Source organism: Bufo bufo, chromosome 10, assembly GCF_905171765.1.
Source record: "Bufo bufo chromosome 10, aBufBuf1.1, whole genome shotgun sequence".
Classification (NCBI taxonomy): Eukaryota; Metazoa; Chordata; class Amphibia; order Anura; family Bufonidae; genus Bufo; species Bufo bufo.
Window position 1 is genome coordinate 149,623,464 of NC_053398.1, and position 17,125 is coordinate 149,640,588.

The 17,125-nt window shown below is 40.2% G+C and overlaps 1 protein-coding gene across 4 annotated transcripts in view; it reads left to right on the top strand.

Moving 5' to 3' along the window:
- The window catches only part of ZNF469 (zinc finger protein 469), a 456,265-nt gene extending 440,368 nt beyond the window's left edge, over positions 1-15,897 (top strand). For all 4 annotated transcript variants that reach the window (XM_040410638.1, XM_040410639.1, XM_040410641.1 and 1 more), the window contains one exon: positions 2,666-15,897. In XM_040410638.1, the coding sequence (XP_040266572.1) occupies positions 2,854-14,532 (11,679 nt within the window). In that variant the 5' untranslated portion in view covers positions 2,666-2,853 and the 3' untranslated portion in view covers positions 14,533-15,897. The remainder of the gene's footprint in view (positions 1-2,665) is intronic.
- The last annotated feature ends 1,228 nt before the right edge of the window (positions 15,898-17,125 follow it).

Consider the following 17,125-nt stretch of genomic DNA (forward strand, 5'->3'; position numbering starts at 1 on the left):
GGGCATAATAAAGTTGATCACAGGTTCCCTTTAAATGTATACAATCTATCAAAATTGGGATCATCTTGGGGTGGGCATCTGGCATTATCATTGTAGTGTATAAATTTCATGATGGCTTCAAATCTCATTCTAGACATGGCTGCACGGTAAATTGGGGTGTAGTAAAGTATCTCTGTACTCCAGTATGCTCTTATAGATGTTTTTTGTGACTTAGATGTGACTTATGTTGTGACTTAGATGAAGATCAGATCACATTTTATGACCAATTTATGCAGAAATCCAGATCATTCCAAAGGGTTCACATACTTTTTCTTGCAACTGTATAAAGCAAATTTGCTTCAAAATAAAAATAGGAGCGAGATTGGCCTCACTGGGTCAGTGACTGGTGGCGCTGGTCGGTGTTGATGGCAGAAAAATACCCACTAAGAATATGTATTGCTTGGTGTAACTCTGGCAATAGGTCTGCGTGTACCCAAAAAAATAACCGAAAAACTGTAACTAAAAAAGATTTTATACAGGAGTGGGTTAGGGTTCACTGGGTCAGTGACTGATGGCCGTTAGCTAATGTGGATGTCAATGGGAAGGGGGGCGAGGCCCTTTAGAAAATATGTAGTACTAAAATAACAGTAAAACAGTATGAACCAAAATATTTTTCTGTATAGAAAAAAAAATTGCTTGGAAAAAAATAAAGTAGGGGAATAGAATATGTAGTTCTTGATGCGACTCTGATAGGGGGGCTGGGCATCCCTACTAAAATAACACTAAAACTGTGTCAGTGACTGACGGCCGTTGACCTGTGCGGATGTCGATTGGGAGGATATGTAGTGCTTTGAGCAACTGGCAGGAGCACTGGGTGTACTGGGGCTCACTGGGTCAGGGACTGGTGGATGCTAGCCAGTGAGGATGATGATGGGAGGAATAAAGGGCTGCTAACAAAATTATAAAACTAAACGGCACTAAATATATATATAATTAAAATGGGGGGGGGGATATTTGCTCAGAAAAAAAAATATGGGAACAGGATGGGGTTCACTGGAAAGTAATAGGAGGTGGATGGGGTGTGTATAGTGATTGGTGCAACTGTGACAGGAGCTCTGAGTGACAATAACCCTCTCTGACAGAACTGAGGTGATCAGAGGGGGCGAAGTCACCGACCCAGACTCCTGTCCCCTGATTGGCCAACCTAGTCAAATCACAGCCCTGTCACCACCTACATGGTGACAGGTTCGCATCCACATCGGCGTATGGGATGGCTGTCAAAACGCCGTGACAACAGCAATCCCAGATGCCTTCCTGCTCTGATCGGTCCATTGGAGGTGCAATCAGAGTCTCTATAGTAATAGCGTGGGTGTCGGAGCACCGCTGCAGTCTCAGTTACAGCCCACCTCCCTGAATACATGCGCTGCTAAGAAAACTAGCGCTGATTGGTCCATGAGACTTCATGGACCAATCACAGTGATCGCCGACCTGGGTGTGCTCTCACAGGTCCCAGGCCGGCTAGCTGTGTTAATCAGCTGTCCGTGACAGCTATCATCACAGCTCTGCCACCATGTAGTAAAACATGGTGACATATTCTAGCCATGACGTGCATACTTGTAATGGAGCAGTAAGTAACACTGCTCCATGACTGATATACAGGTCAAATAGCACTAAGGGGTTAAATCCACGCCAACAAGGGGGCTGGTGTAAAGTTAAGTTTGTTGCATGCCCTGCTGGAGGAAGCACTAAACTTAAGTAGAGGCAGCGCAGAGGGACTTGAGACTGGTGTGGAAAACGCTGGTCTAATATATGCTTCAACACTTTTTTGCAATTTTTTTTAATTAACATTGGGGTCCTCCGCCGATTAGCAGTTTGAGAAGGCCCCAGCGTGCGCAGTAGCACCACTACTGTCTCGCAGCTTAGCTTAAACCAGTGATGGCTAACCTCTGGCACTCCAGCTGTGGTGAAACTACGATTTTGAGCATGCTCCATTCATTTCTGTGGAGTTCTGAGAAAAGCCAAGCAAGTGTGCATCGTGGGAGTTGTAGTTTTACCACAGCTGGAGTGCCGGAGGTTAGCCATCACAGGCCTAGACTATGTGATGTCACATTCATTGGTCACATGGCCTAGGTGCAGCTCAGCCCCACTGAAGTGAATGGAGCTGAGCGCGATACCAAACACAGCCGCTATACAATGTACGACACTGCGCTTGATAAACTGTGAGAAGGCCGCGACGCTACAGCGAACGCTGATAGCTTCTCAAACAGCTGATCAGTGGGAGTCCCCGGTATCAAACTCCCACAGATCAGATACTGATGACCTATCTAGAGGATAGATCATCAGTTTAGAAAAAAACTTGGAAAACCCATGTCATGAGCATGTCATCATGGAAATGCAGTACAATCTGCAGGCGGCATGTTATCAGGAGGAGCAGATTGATAATAGTTTTGTTAGAAAGTTCCAGTATAATTTGCAATTTATTAATAAAAAAGAAAATAAAAAAGAAAGGGGTTTTTGTTCTGTTTTCATCGTAGATATGTTGTGATCTATAAAACCTAGAAATAAATGTAGCACTGGCTACTAAACAAAATCTACTACTATTACTAGCTGATATTTTGTGCATTAAAATAAAGACACTGGATCACTTAATACTATCATTCATTCTACTTTGTTTGCTCTTTTTTAGGTGACTCCTGGATGTATAAAACAATCTCTACAATGAAGTCTAAGGAGAAACAATGATAAAAGCATCGGTGCAGCTGTTTCTGTGATCCTCCACCATGTATCTGAAAGAATGACCGTCCACAGTCATTATGTGAAAAACATGAGCAGACAAGAGGTGACTGGTGCCACTAATTCCCTCTGAGTGGTACCATGACCAGGGAAACAAAGCCTGCGTATCCCATCAATGCTAAATCACCCAGCTCCAAGGATGACTCTGCTTTTGAACAGTTTGGAAAAAAGAATTTAGCAGACAGTAAACCAAGCAGGGCATCAGAAAACTCTGATAGTGCCTTCAGTTCTGACAAAGCATCCCTTTTAAATAGTCGCGAAAGAGAAAGTCACAGTCAAAGGGAAGCTGTGATAAGGCCTCAACAAGCAGGGAAAATAGACTTTAAATCTCTTCATAACAGGCCAAACTTTCCCAGTGATGCTAAATGGACTAATGGTAAAAGTAGCCCACAGTCTCCAACAGGGAAGAGCAGAGGGAGAGACAAAAATAAGAGGTCTGGAAAGGGAGATCACAATCAACACCAGCTCTACAGACTCAATATTAGCAGTTCAAGGTCCAATCCTACCATTGGGATTGCGTATCCTCAGCAGAAGGTGACACCACCTAAAAAAGTAGAAGTAAGTCAAGGGCCCATCTCTGGAAGTTATCGCTTTAATGTTCCAAGTCTTCCCGACAGAGAGGGAGAAGTCCATCAAGACAGCGGTAACTTTAACAGGTCACACCCAGAGCCCATTCCCATCCTTACCTCCACAAACTATACCTCACAAACAGCTCCAGCATCAAGACTCCATCAAGGCATAAAGATCCCTCCGGGTAATGTTCATGACACAGCTAACTCTAGTGGGCAGCTGCATTATTTGGAATTCCAGCCAAATGGAAATACTTGGCATCCATCTGATAAACACTTTACTGGTACCAGGGGATATGTCATCTCAAATCAAAAAGTATGTCCTTTCCCGGAGGGCAACAAGTCAGACTATGGGCCCGTGTCATTTCAGTATCCATTTCCATCTCTGCAGGAGCAAGTTGGGAATACATTCTGCAATAATGGGAGTAATCAGGACTTTGTGGATGCTGCACTGGCTGTCAACCAGGTAGCACCCAATACTTTTTCCTTCCAGTCCTCATCAAGAGAAGGAGCAGAAGATCCACAGGGAAGTGGATCCTATAATGCTGTCTTGCCAGACAACAGGACTTATGGAATGCCTTCCCAGCAGGCTCCATTTTTACATACCCAACAAGGGGTTCAGCATTCACCTAGACCCCCTTGTTACACAGGGCGTAATGACGACGTCTCTGATCACAATGGTGCTATTTCATCTACTGGTGCTTTCTCTTCCTCTGGTGCTATAGACCAAACCCAAAGCACTTTTCAAGAAAACCAAGCAGTTTTTGATCCTAGTGAATTTAGTTTACATAGTAGCAGTATGCCAGCATTAATCAATAAGAGGCCATCTAAAGACTTTGTACATAGTCAAAGGCTCCTGACTCCAGGGAGTACACTACGAAGGAATATACCACAGACTTCTCTAACCAAAGTGCACTTCCCTGGCAAGGCCTTCACCAGTGGAAACACCGGATCTGTGCCTTACGATAAGAATATTTCAAGAATACCTCAGACTTGGGATGCTGGAAACAACAATTTTCCACCTTTGGACCAAAGCTCGGTTTCATATCCTAATGGTTCTGGAAACGTAATTCCATATCAATGCCAGCCAGATGAGCAGAGACAGGTACTGAAGAACCAAAGGATGCCTTGGCAGCAGAGTCTCAACACACCTTCTGCAGCAAACCAAAATCACATAGAGCTGCCAAGGCACATTGGAAGTCAAAAACCTTACCCCCTCAGTAATCCTGATTGGCAAAACAACTTGATGACAAAAATTCCACCAAGTTATCATACAAAAAAACACTTAGTGGTAGAGGGGAGTCCCACACAGAGGGCTGATATGACCAGACAAAATTACAGCTCAAATAATGACATTTTGTACGATAATAAAAAGGACAAGAATGATACAAGAACAAAGAGTATTTCATACGGTGTAAGCCAACCAATTCAACACTCAAGAAAGAACTCCAACCAGCCACTACCATTTTCAGGAAAGCCTTTTGTACCCGAATCTCCCTATGAATCGCCCCTTCCCTCCCCTGTTACCAACCCAGTCTCCAGTAGTACCTGCTCGTCACTGTCACCCATGTCAAGCAGCCCTGTCAACCCTGATGAGAACCCAGTGCCTCACACACTAACATCCTCTCCCTATTTTCACCAGCCCTGTCATCCAGCTGAAAAGTCTTATAATATGGCTGATTCAATTAGCTCTGGTTCATTTCTATATCCCAATTCGGAAACCACCAAAACATATAATTACATAACAGAGCCTTCTAAAGAAGAACACGCATTCAAGAATCTACCAGGTAATGAATACCAAAAAATAGCCAATGAGCAAAGTAAAGTCTGTCTTGAGAATTATGAAAGTGAACCACCTCCTCCTTATTCCTCTCACCACTTTCTTGCCAGCTCACTTAGCAGTGCAAATTTAGACCAGCTTGATGTTCTTCTAACCTGCAAACAGTGTGACCAAAATTTTGGCAATTTATCCTCATTCTTAGAGCATCGGCAGTACTGTAATTTGAATTCAACTGTCCAAAGTGAGATGAAGGACTCTTTACAAGGAGGAGATTTAAGAAAGTCTTCGCTTGACCAATTAAAGTCATCCCAAACACTGCCAGCAATATCCTTACCCAAAGCTCAAATTGAATTTAATCCACATTTAACTGGTTTCAGCAAAGACTATCTTCTTGACAGTGATGCCAAAGAAGACCCAATGAAAGGTAATATTTTACACAACGCCGCACCACATCTATTGCCTCTGACCGCTTGTGACACTTTAGAAATGGATGAGGCAAAGCTGGACAGTTTAATCATAGAAGCACTGAATGTCTTAGAGTTTCAAGTAGACAATCCAGAGATAGATAGCACCTTTATTGATGTCTTTGTAGATGACGATCTCACCACTGTGAAGACAGTTAACAATTCCCAAAAGGTCAAAGAGATTAAAGAATCCAAAAAAAGGATAATTGCAGAACAAAAACAAGCTTTCCATAACTCAATCTCATGCACGTTTGATGAAAAATACGACACAGATGAATCCCAACTCCAAAAGAATGCAATCAAAATGCCAAATGAAAAAAGATGTACAGAAATAGGAAGCACTCATAAGCATTCTATAGACACTGACTCAACAAATGGCAAAAATATCACAAAAACTAATTTGGAAGACTGTGAATGGCAGAAGTCAGATGACGCTAATAAAAGAACAACTTCACAGGAAAAAAAGAAAACGTCTCTAAATAAATCTGATTTTAAATATATTGATGGTGGAGAAATAAAATCTTATGAATCCTACCAAGGGAGAATAGAGAAAACTGATCCACAAGATCTTCCCCTCACAGAAACATCAAAGTCACGCAGGGCAGGATTTAAAGACACTAAGAAGAAGAAAGCTCACAATGGGACCTGGAGTAAAGAGCTTATACACAAAATTGTGCAACAAAAAAATAAACTTCACAAGCTACATGTAAAGAGTAATAAAAATCTGCAGTTTTCACTGGTAACTGAGAGACTTTATCCTCCTACAAAAACGCATCCGTTTGGTGAATATGACTATATCTCTGATTCCGATGATGAACTCGCTCCTTCTTTGCCACAAAACAGGCCAAATGGCAGCCTGAAGTACAATTTTAATCGGCATATACAAGGGAGAGAAACCAAAACAAAACTAAAGGAACCAATATGGCGTATGGGAGAGGCCACAAGATTCCAGCTGCAAAGCAAAGATTTGAGGAACACAAATAAAGAGACCTCAAGTAGAATTCGGAGAAGAAACAGTCAGTCATCAAATAGCAGCGAGCAGAGCACCAGTATTTCAAGCGAGACCGGGACAAGTCCAAAAAGCACTGAACGCACAGATTCTGAAAACGAACAGGAGTGCGTGGCAAGGTGCAAAAGCTTAAGCACTCAGTCTCAGAATAATGCAGAGAGAAACTTGGTAAGGCCTCTACTCAGAGAAAATCCACCAGCCACAGCACTACATGCAGACTTTACCAAAGGAACAAAGAGGTTTGCATCTGCTAAATTCCTGCTTACAAGTTCAAAAGCAAACCAAAAGATTAGCGAAACACACTATGACGAAAATATAAAAAAACTACAACAAACCACTGATTTTACAAAGAAAAACACAGGTAAAACACATGGAATTCAGGATATTAAGAACAATGTAGATGAAAGACTAAGCACTTACCAAGAAGCAATGGCAGCTAGCACCTTATCACAAGACAATTACACGGTAAATGCTCCACCTCAGCAGCATTCTTCTTTCAATGTCACAAATACAAACTACCAAGAGAAACAACTGAACTCTATATCATGTGAAATAAATCCAACTTTCTGTAATGAAAAGTACTTAAATGAAAAAATATGCAATGGCAGCAAAGACTTTTCAATATCGGTGCCATGCTATACTGGAGATTCGGCAGTAGCTATATTGCCACATCAAAACGACAAATCCTATGGAGCTGAATGCCAACAATATTCACACAATAAAGAGGTGCACCATCTATACAGAAATCATATTTTCTCTGAAAGTCAAAATGGTGCTTCTGCTGATGTTGAGCAGATACATGCAGATCAAAGTAATACTGATAGCATGTGCTCTTTTGAGAATAAATGTTCAGAACATACATCTTATCCACCAGACAACAATGACAAAGTTTCAGCCGGCCTTTCATTTGATTCGTCTTCTATATTTGCAGAGTTACCAATTTCTGACTTTGACACTCCGATGTACAACACTGCAACAATTTCAAAAGAGAACTTTACAGAATTCAACCAATCCAGCAAATCGAGCAACTTTGAACAATTTCCAGAGTTCTTGCAAGAGAAAAGTTGGGATCTTATTGGAAGCATTTCAATGTCGACAGATAATGTTCCTCCATTCCACGTACAAGAAAATCCAAGCACAGAGAAGTATGCTGAACACATAGCAGTGTCATCAGAGCAAATAATCCTCTCAGATTACAACGCAGCATTTATTAGCAACATTTCAGAAGACGAGCTAGAAATCAAAAGACTGGTAACTGAATTAGAGAGTCAGCTTCAAACAAGGAAAGAGCATAATGACACGTCTTCAAAAGTACTGAGTAAAGATCATGTTAACCAGGAGCTCACAGACTGTACCCTAACAGTAACAGAGATGGCCGCCGATCCAACTGAAAGCTGCAGAAATAATGCATACTTTAATGAAATTCCTAACAATGTACACAGCCCAGACCACGCAACACCTCAACTTCAGGATTCCCAACCACTTGCAAAAGTTGATAGAAGCTGTGAAAATGTCAGGAACTCTTGGACTAGTTCACTTCAATTTGATTCCTTCACTTCAGACATCCAGTGTTGCACACAGACAAATATGAAAAATGGTGCATGTATGACAGAAGGAATGGGCTTACTGGGAAATAGCCCTCTGACTGCCATGCCTGACAAATGCTTGTCTAAACTCTCAAATCCAATCACATATCCAACATATCCTGACCATGACCTTCTGAATGAGACACTGGTGCCAAACGAAGCACAGCTTTCTAAAAACAATGAAAATAAAGATACACATGGGAAGGAAATCCAGAAAATTGATTTACAAAATCTGTCTGTTAAACAACAGAAAGTTGAAGAACGGTATGATGACCCACCAAAGCTGGAACCTGTACAAAGCGTGACAGAAATGGATTCTGAATTTGCTTTGCAAGACGACAGCACTCTTTTAAATATAAGTGACAGTCCAATGCAGAAGAAGAGCGCTGCAGAAGAGAGACCACAGCTCTCTACAAGTTCAGAGCATGCAACAGACACAGAGTACAGCAAAAAGAATTTCATTTTGCACAATAAAGAAGGATTACAGGATGATCACAATCAAATAGACCTTGTTCTTCTTGACATGCCAATCCTGGTAAAAGAGGAGAATGCAATTAGTGAAAAATCCTTACCTTCTAAAGAATCTGCAGAAAATCCTTTGCAACAGCTCCAACTATTTGTAGCAAGAACAGCCAAAAATAACGAGGAAGACATGCTTATACCATGTTTCCCCATGCTATTAGCTGCTTCAGCAGTATCAGAAGAAGAGAGTCCCGTTTTATGCACTGTGGAGAGCACATATACATCTATTGGAGAATCCGGGAAGAATTCAAAGGTAGTGGAAGAAAATAGGGCATTACAGCTTTCTGAATCCTGCACAAAACAGACAGACATTGATCATACGGGCTCTAATTGCTGCACGTTACTGGAAGCATTAAGTCATGAAGCTCAATGTGAGGACAAACAAGCAAACATTACAGATTGCATCGAACTGAGTGTTCTCAACGTTGTCACAGGTGGCTTGAGGAATGATATAATAAATAATGGAAATGGAGCAAACTATGAAGAAATTGACAGTAAAAAATCACTTACAAAAAAGGGAACACCAACGAAAAGCAGCACAGCAATTGATAATGAACCATACACAGGTAGTAAAATGACATCCACATTGATCAATGTTCAGAAACAATTATCTGATATGACAAAAGCAGACTTCCAGGAAACTGGAACCATAGAACCCAAAGAGCCACACATTTCCAGAAAGAATGATGGGACACATAACCTGAGTAGTGAAGTCTCTGATTTTAGAATCCAAAAAAATAACCCAAAGCACATGGATATCCCCCAGGGAACAGAACTATTTCTGGGAACTGATAACATTAAGGAAGCTTCTCTGTTGGCCGAAGATAAATGTGATGCAATGGCTGTGGTTGACAATTCTTCCACTCATTTCCCTTTGCCTCCTAACACTAATGAAGTCCTATGTGATAAAGACTATGATGCACATCTTCTAAGCATACCTACAGCACATTCTGGGTTGGGGTTTGACCTGCTCTCTCATGTGGCACAAGACTCAATTTCCCCGCAAAGACTGTCATATACATCCACGGATGATGGCTTAAGTTCAAAAGAAAGGGATTCACTGTGCAAAAACACTCAAAAATGTCAAAATAAAGAGGAATTAGCAAAACAGTCTGTGCCAGACATGGATATACAGCTTTATCTGCAGAAAGACATAACTTTGACAATAGATAACAGCCACAAACTGGCAGAAGAGAAAGTCTTAATGAAACCAGTTGTGGGAGGAAAAGTAACCCCATGCTTCTGCTCTGAATTAGTTTGTGTGCATTATGAAGGTCAACAACAAGAATCTGTTACAGACATGATTCTTGGGTGTCAATCAATACCAACAAATGATACCTACCCAATTTATACTGAAGAAAATACTAACTACTTAACTTTGCAAAGTGATATTTTTCAGGAAAGTGTACAAACACCTGTAGGGCCATCAATGTGTAATCAAAAAGAAGAGGCAGATAAGTGTGACTGGGACAACATACATGATGGTTCAGATATGGAACATGTATTTCTGAACAAGGACAGGTCCTCAGCTTCAGGGTGTGACCTGGTGAGGACTGCTGATCAGGGGTTTGTAGAGTTTACCTGTCATAAAAACACTACAGAAAAAACAGCTGCACAATTAGTTCCAGGTCTCCACAATATGGAAGCTGAGAAGATTTCCATAGATGACTCTGCCAACAGGTGTACCAATGATATGAACTCTATTATAGATGGTGTCCTTCGAATTCTAGAAGGTGACAAGAGCAAGGAAATACTCCAGAGCATTGGAATTTCACCAAAAAGCAGTCCCATCAAAGAAAAGAAATTAGCTGGACTAGCACTAACCTGTGACATATGTTCAGCATCTTTTCGTTCTAAACCAGGACTGATGAGACACAAAGCGGTTAAGCATAATGGGCCACTAGTATCACAAAAAGATGGCGTGATTAGTGTTAAACCACTTAACGCGAAAAACACAACATGTGAGTGGAACGACACTAATGACAGTCAACACAATCTCGACATGACATCTCAGAACATAATTGCAGATTTGCTCAACTCAGACAGTAACCTTCAATCTCAGATCCTAATAACAGATGAACAGAGACCTCCGACAGCCAAAAACTGTGAAGACTCTGTCATATCTGATTCAGTAAGCAACAGTAAGATGAATGGAAAAGTCAAGAAAAGAAAACGCAAGTCCTCTAACAAATCTACAGAGTCTCAAATTCCTTCTGATGATGTCTTAAACGTCCTAAAAACTAATATTTTGAAGGCCATTGGACAATCGAACAGCTTCAACTCCTCAGAGACGGGCTTGGAACAGTCCGTACATAAAGACACGGCACATACAGAAATCAGTCTGAAAAATGACACCTTAGAAACCTACTTAACTGCGGTAACTATAGATGAAGATGAAAAGCTGGTGAGCGACGTTTTAGACATGGAAATGAACAGTGAGAGTTTGCTTCAAGAGGAAACATGGGCAAAAAAACTAAACCGTCAAAACAAACACATAATAAATGACTGCAAAATTCAACCTGTGGATACCATGATGGCTAATGATCAAAGTCTATTAACTGGAGGACCTGCCCAAGCACATACAGAAGGCGAAGTGTCAAACATGCCCAAAGAAACAGTAACTGACTTTCACATATTATTTGATGACGACAATTCATTTTCCCAATTATTTCCAAGAGATGATCATTTCATTAGGAGAAAATGCACCCGTGTTTATGGGAAAAGAAACAAACGACAGACGACACCTTTCGAGTCCGATTTCAAACATGCAGATATAGCTGAACAATGCCATACCCCACAAATAAACTACTCAAGTGACTGCGGTAACATTTCACTTGAATCGACAATAGATAGCAGTCATTTAGCTAATCAAAATGAACACGTCACCAATTATGAACACCTCGGTTCTTCAAATGAAACCAGTAAGGGAGATAAAGGCGAGATACTCTCTTTTGCATGCCAGAATCAGGAAAATAATGTACTGTCACGTATTGATAGGATTGAAACAGAAGACAGAGATGTACCCTCTCACAGTACCCTTTACAAGTCTTCTGCTGAACCTTTGGATTTTTCACTAGAAATGAGTCCAGACACAAGAGACTCACAAACAGAAGATTTCTTCAACTGCAGTGCTAGTGATGAAGCCGATCTTCCTGAGGTGCCTACTATCGACATGAAGATGCTTAGTACAAAGTTTGATATGAGAGAGCTATCTTTTTTTAGTGCTTGTGGAGATGACTCTGACCAATCTGATTTAGAAACATTAGATATTAACCAAATGCCAGAAAAACGTAAAAGGAATGGCAAAAATAAGTGCAATGACAAAAAGCAAGCAAGAAATCACAACAATGTAAAAATGAAAAGTAAAGACAAGCAATATAAATGTAAAGTGTGCTTTCAATGGTTTCTCACTTTAGGCGAGCTGGATTTTCATAAGCTAACCCATAACCCTTCACCTCCTCCAACCTGTTATATGTGTGTTCAACGCAAGTTCAGTTCTCGTGAACAGTTAAGAGATCACCTGAAAGACAAGCATGCAAAAAACAAGGCAGGACTCTGGATTTGTGGAATGTGTTTAAAAGAAATCTCTGATGTATGGATGTATAATGAGCACTTAAGAGAGCATGCTACTCAGTTTGCTAGGAAAGGCCAAGCACAGAAATCTGTGATGGGCATTCCAGGCTGTTTTGGAGGCGATGGTATGGTAAGGACATTCCTCAGCACCTTTATATACAGAACACCTAGCACCTTATCGAAGATTTCAGAGTCAGATGATAAAGGTTCACTGAGTAAAAGACCAGATCAGATTGAACAGCAGTCTGAAGATGAAGCGACTGGCGAAAAAGAACCTGAGAACTTTATCCATGTTGTTGCACCTGCTCCAGTCCAACAAGTAAAGCTTTCAGTTAGTCCTGACGGCTCTCAAAAGAGTGACATCATTTCCAAGAACGCAGCCATGCATCCTCATTGTAAAGACCCTTCCAGAGACTGCCACCACTGTGGGAAGCAGTTCCCCAAACCTTTCAAACTACAACGGCACCTTGTTGTCCACAGCTTGCAAAAAATATACCTGTGTCACAAATGTCCCAAATCTTACCAGGAAGCACAAGAGTTGAGAACTCATCTTCACAGTGAACATGAATTAGCAGAAAAGTCTGAAATAAAGCACACCACACTGTATGCATGTGAGCTATGTGCTGATGTTATGCATGTGATAAAGAAGTCGTTCATCTGTAGCACATGCAACTACACATTTTCTAAAAAAGAACAGTACGACAGACACATGGAAAAACATCTGATTGGTGGAAGTTTGACGTTTAAATTCAGAGGTGTAACCAGGCCAACATTTTCTAGAAAGGAGCTCAAGCTGAAAATAAAAGATTCTCCTTTATATGATGATGTGCCTCCTACAAAAAAGCGAAAGTCTACTTATTCTCATATGTGTGGAGATGTATCAGGCACTGATAATGGTGACCTTTCCCAATACCCAAAACTTTCACCTGGTGTGGTTTTTGACGAAATGAGAGAAGAAAATATGGAAAATGAACAAGAAAGCACAGTAAAAATAGAGGAGATAGTGATGGATGCTCCAGAACTCCAAGCAGAAGGAAAGGAAGAGCAGGTTCAATTTATTCATCAAGAATGTCTGTTGTCTCCTAAAATATGTGATGTGAAAATAAGTGAGAAAGATGATGGCATAATTGGTGACACTGGAGCGACAACAGAGTCCCCTGCAGGTACACAGGAAAATGTTGCTGAATACACGGACAGTACAAACCTGTCAACAGATAATCGACCACCGTGCAAACTAGTGGAATCAACAGACATACAAACCTCGGAAATCAAAGCAGACAATGATCTCGCTCAACTGCTCACAAAAGAGCCTGCAGAACTTCTTACTTCAGTTACGAGAATGCTGCCATCCAATGACACGACTGCAGAGCTCCAATTGTTACTACATAAAGGTGCAGAGTGTGATAAAGAAGAAACATCAGGGTCTCGGACACTTGTTTCACTTCCTCCCACTGAAAAATCTCTTATGACGGACATAGAAACTTCAGTAAAAGGCCTGAAAAAGAACAAGTCAGCCAGCCAACTAACAGAGCCAAGAGTCACAGAGCCTCACAGCGAAGAGTTACTGAAAATCTTCACACCTAAATTAAAGTCGGAAACCTTTCTACCAAAGGATCAGGGTGCCTGTAATTTGAAGGAAACAAATTCAAACCCAATGAAGATAGCAAAAAAAGAACTGACTGTAAATTTGTCAAAAAATAACACAGACTTTAAACTAATGTCAGGAGAAATATGCCAAAAACTACACCAAAGGAAGCGCAAAGAACACAAAATTTCTATCCATAAAAGCTATGCAGCCTCACAGGAGAATGTTGTTGAAGTGAAGAAAAAAAAGACCAAAGTTGTAGTGACTGGAAAACACGAAACCTCTGTAAAAAAGTCAGAATGGATACGTGGTCTTCTGGACACAAAAGATGAAATTCCAGGCACCAGGACTCACCCCAAGCCACATACTGGAGCAATGGGCAGTCAGTTGAAGAAGGCTGTGCTGGACACCCACAACCTGAAGAGACTGAACTCGCAGTCTATCAATGGGGAGTACAAGAGCAGAAGAACTGCTGTTCCAAAAAGTAATCACTTTTTACCAAAAACCTCTGCTCTGTATTTGAACAACAAACGTAAAATGGCCCACAACACAAAACCCACTGAGCCATCAAATTATAGGACTGCCGAGTCACAGAATAATTTGTTAAGCCAACTCTTTGGGCAGAAACTTACTAGCTTTAAAATTCCTTTAAGAAGGGATGTTACAGAATGACATTAAGTGATCCATGTCCTAAAAACAACAACAACAAAAAACTTTTTTTTTATTGATGCATTCCCTAAGCTTTGCCGAACTTGCACTGCCTCCATTGTAAATGAGTCCCTTTGTGCTGTAATCTACTTTGATGCACTTGATTTGTTATGCTAATGTTGGAATATGCATATGAATTTTGACTATACAGAACCAATGTTTTCATTTCTTTGGACAAGCATACCAATCAAAAGCTCTTTTCTACTGTTGTATATAGTTTCTTTTTTCCCCTTTTTTTTTTGTTCAGGATGAAGAGATGGGGTTATAAGTTAAAAATAACTTAACCTGTGCTCTTCAATAAAATAATAATAGTAATTGAAAAAAAGAGACTCTCCCTATTCTTTTATACTATTTTTCAGCGCATAGTCAAACATAGATAGCTAAAAATGGTTTAAAAGGTATAAGAAAATTTTTATTTTGACAAGTAGTTTGGTTCCCAGCTGGTCAACTAGTCACTAGTTCAAATTATTACACACACATGGAATACATGTATAGCTTTATAAATATAACAAGATATTCTTTAGAAATAAAGCCTGATTACAGATCTACATGACAAGAAGCAGCATTGATCAAAAAAAAAAACATAGATTGATAATTTATTAATTTACCAAAGTATTATTAACCATTGCCCAACCACAAAAAAATTGTATAAATGGAACTAAAATTGCTGAACCCAAACATAGGTAGCAAATAATAAACTGTATAAACTACAAGACAGGATGAATACTAATAGTATAGACAACCAGGGTGCAGTCAGCTTACAATCGTTCTCTATTATGTGGTGGACAGAGGCATATGTGTTATTTCCCTAGTCCAAAAGAGTGCCTTATTGTGCATACAAATGTACTATAAAATACACTGTATTAATGTTATGTAAGAAATGCTTCCATGGTTTTTATGAATGCTGCCTATTAAGTAAAAATACAACTATTTAATAAAAAAAAAAAAAAAAACATGTTTTAAGTAAACTGCCTCCATACTGATATGGAAACGTAACATTGCTGTGAGCCGGGAATCCTAGCACATGTAGTGACACTAGTGAGTCACGTGTCAATCACAATCAATAGAGGGAGCACAAAGACTGTGCTCCTGGCATATCTGCCAAATATATTTATCTTTCTCTTTTATACCTGTATTTTTTTTTCATCTGTGTTTTTCTAATTCGTCAGAGTAGCCTATTCCTATATAACCTGTGCATTGGTTAAGGGTTTGGCTACACGGCAATCTTGGTCATGTGACAGCCGTCGCACTCAAGGATCACAGTGTAGCATAGAAATGAATAGGATAATAACACGATTTGCACGTGTGTTGCAACCACAACCCCAGAATCACAAAACATCCAATTATAGGGTTGTGTCACTTGTGTGAGCTAAGCTGCGACCCCATTAACTTCTACACTAGTGCCACTACACTGCAATCCTGCTGTGATTCCTGGGCACGACCAAGACCACCATGTAGTCGACCCCTAAAAGTTCTGTCCTGTGTGCCAATACGCAGATGAAGAATTGCAAAGAAGACATGCACAGAAAGACTTACCAATACTGTTTGAGCGTATATACTCCCATAGACATAAAACACTCACCAGAACATACAATTTCTGTGACCACTGTAAATGAATACATTAAAAGTATTTTGCTACCCTTTCACATGAGAATGTAAATTAAAATGTGCCTTCTCAGCTTCTGGTGATGCATTAATAAACCACAATGCTGCAGACACTTCAGAAGAACTTGAGGTGTCACATCTTTGAAGGACTTTATAATAATATTTTATTCTTGACAATCTTACTGTAACTCAATCCACAATCTGTTGCATAATGATATCCATGGTGCTATTTGTTTATAGTTCAATTAATGTGAAAAAAAAACTGAAATAAATGTTTATTGTCCAGTGCCGGAACAGTGTTAAAATCACTCTCCCTCTATCTAGCTTCTGTAAGCCTATATGCAACTATATCTCCTATATACCGAGAGACATGAAAACTCAGGTGCAACGGATGGTCACTCTGGTTCAGCTGAAAACCTCTAAGAGATGTTAGTATCCTAAAGCACTGATGTAGCTTGTAAGACCAGAGTACTCTTCCAGCACAGAATCCTGAGAAATGTACCAACATGCAAGGTCTTAACTTGTTTATATGTATCATTAAAGAACATTGTATTGTATAAAATATATTCTAGTTATTTGGTGCAATGACTAATTCAAAAGATTTTATTTTGATATTTGTGTCCAAAAAGAGCAGAAAGAGCATAATGCATTTTTATATCATTATTTTGTATGACTTAAAATGCCTCTTTATATTGTTGTTAAATAAAATATAAAATAAGGAGCGTCTGCTTATTCATGAATGCACTTGCTTGCAACAAAACCTTACGATTTGCAGCCTGTGTTATAAGCAGTAAGGGAAATGCAGCGGCTAACACAATTCACCAACTAAAGACAAAGGCCACTTTTATTAAGACTGGCCGGACACCCACGGATATAGACAAGACTCACATGGGCGCTGTGCATGTCACGGAGGTAGCAGCAGGGACTGCCAGACGACAGGTCACTTGATCAT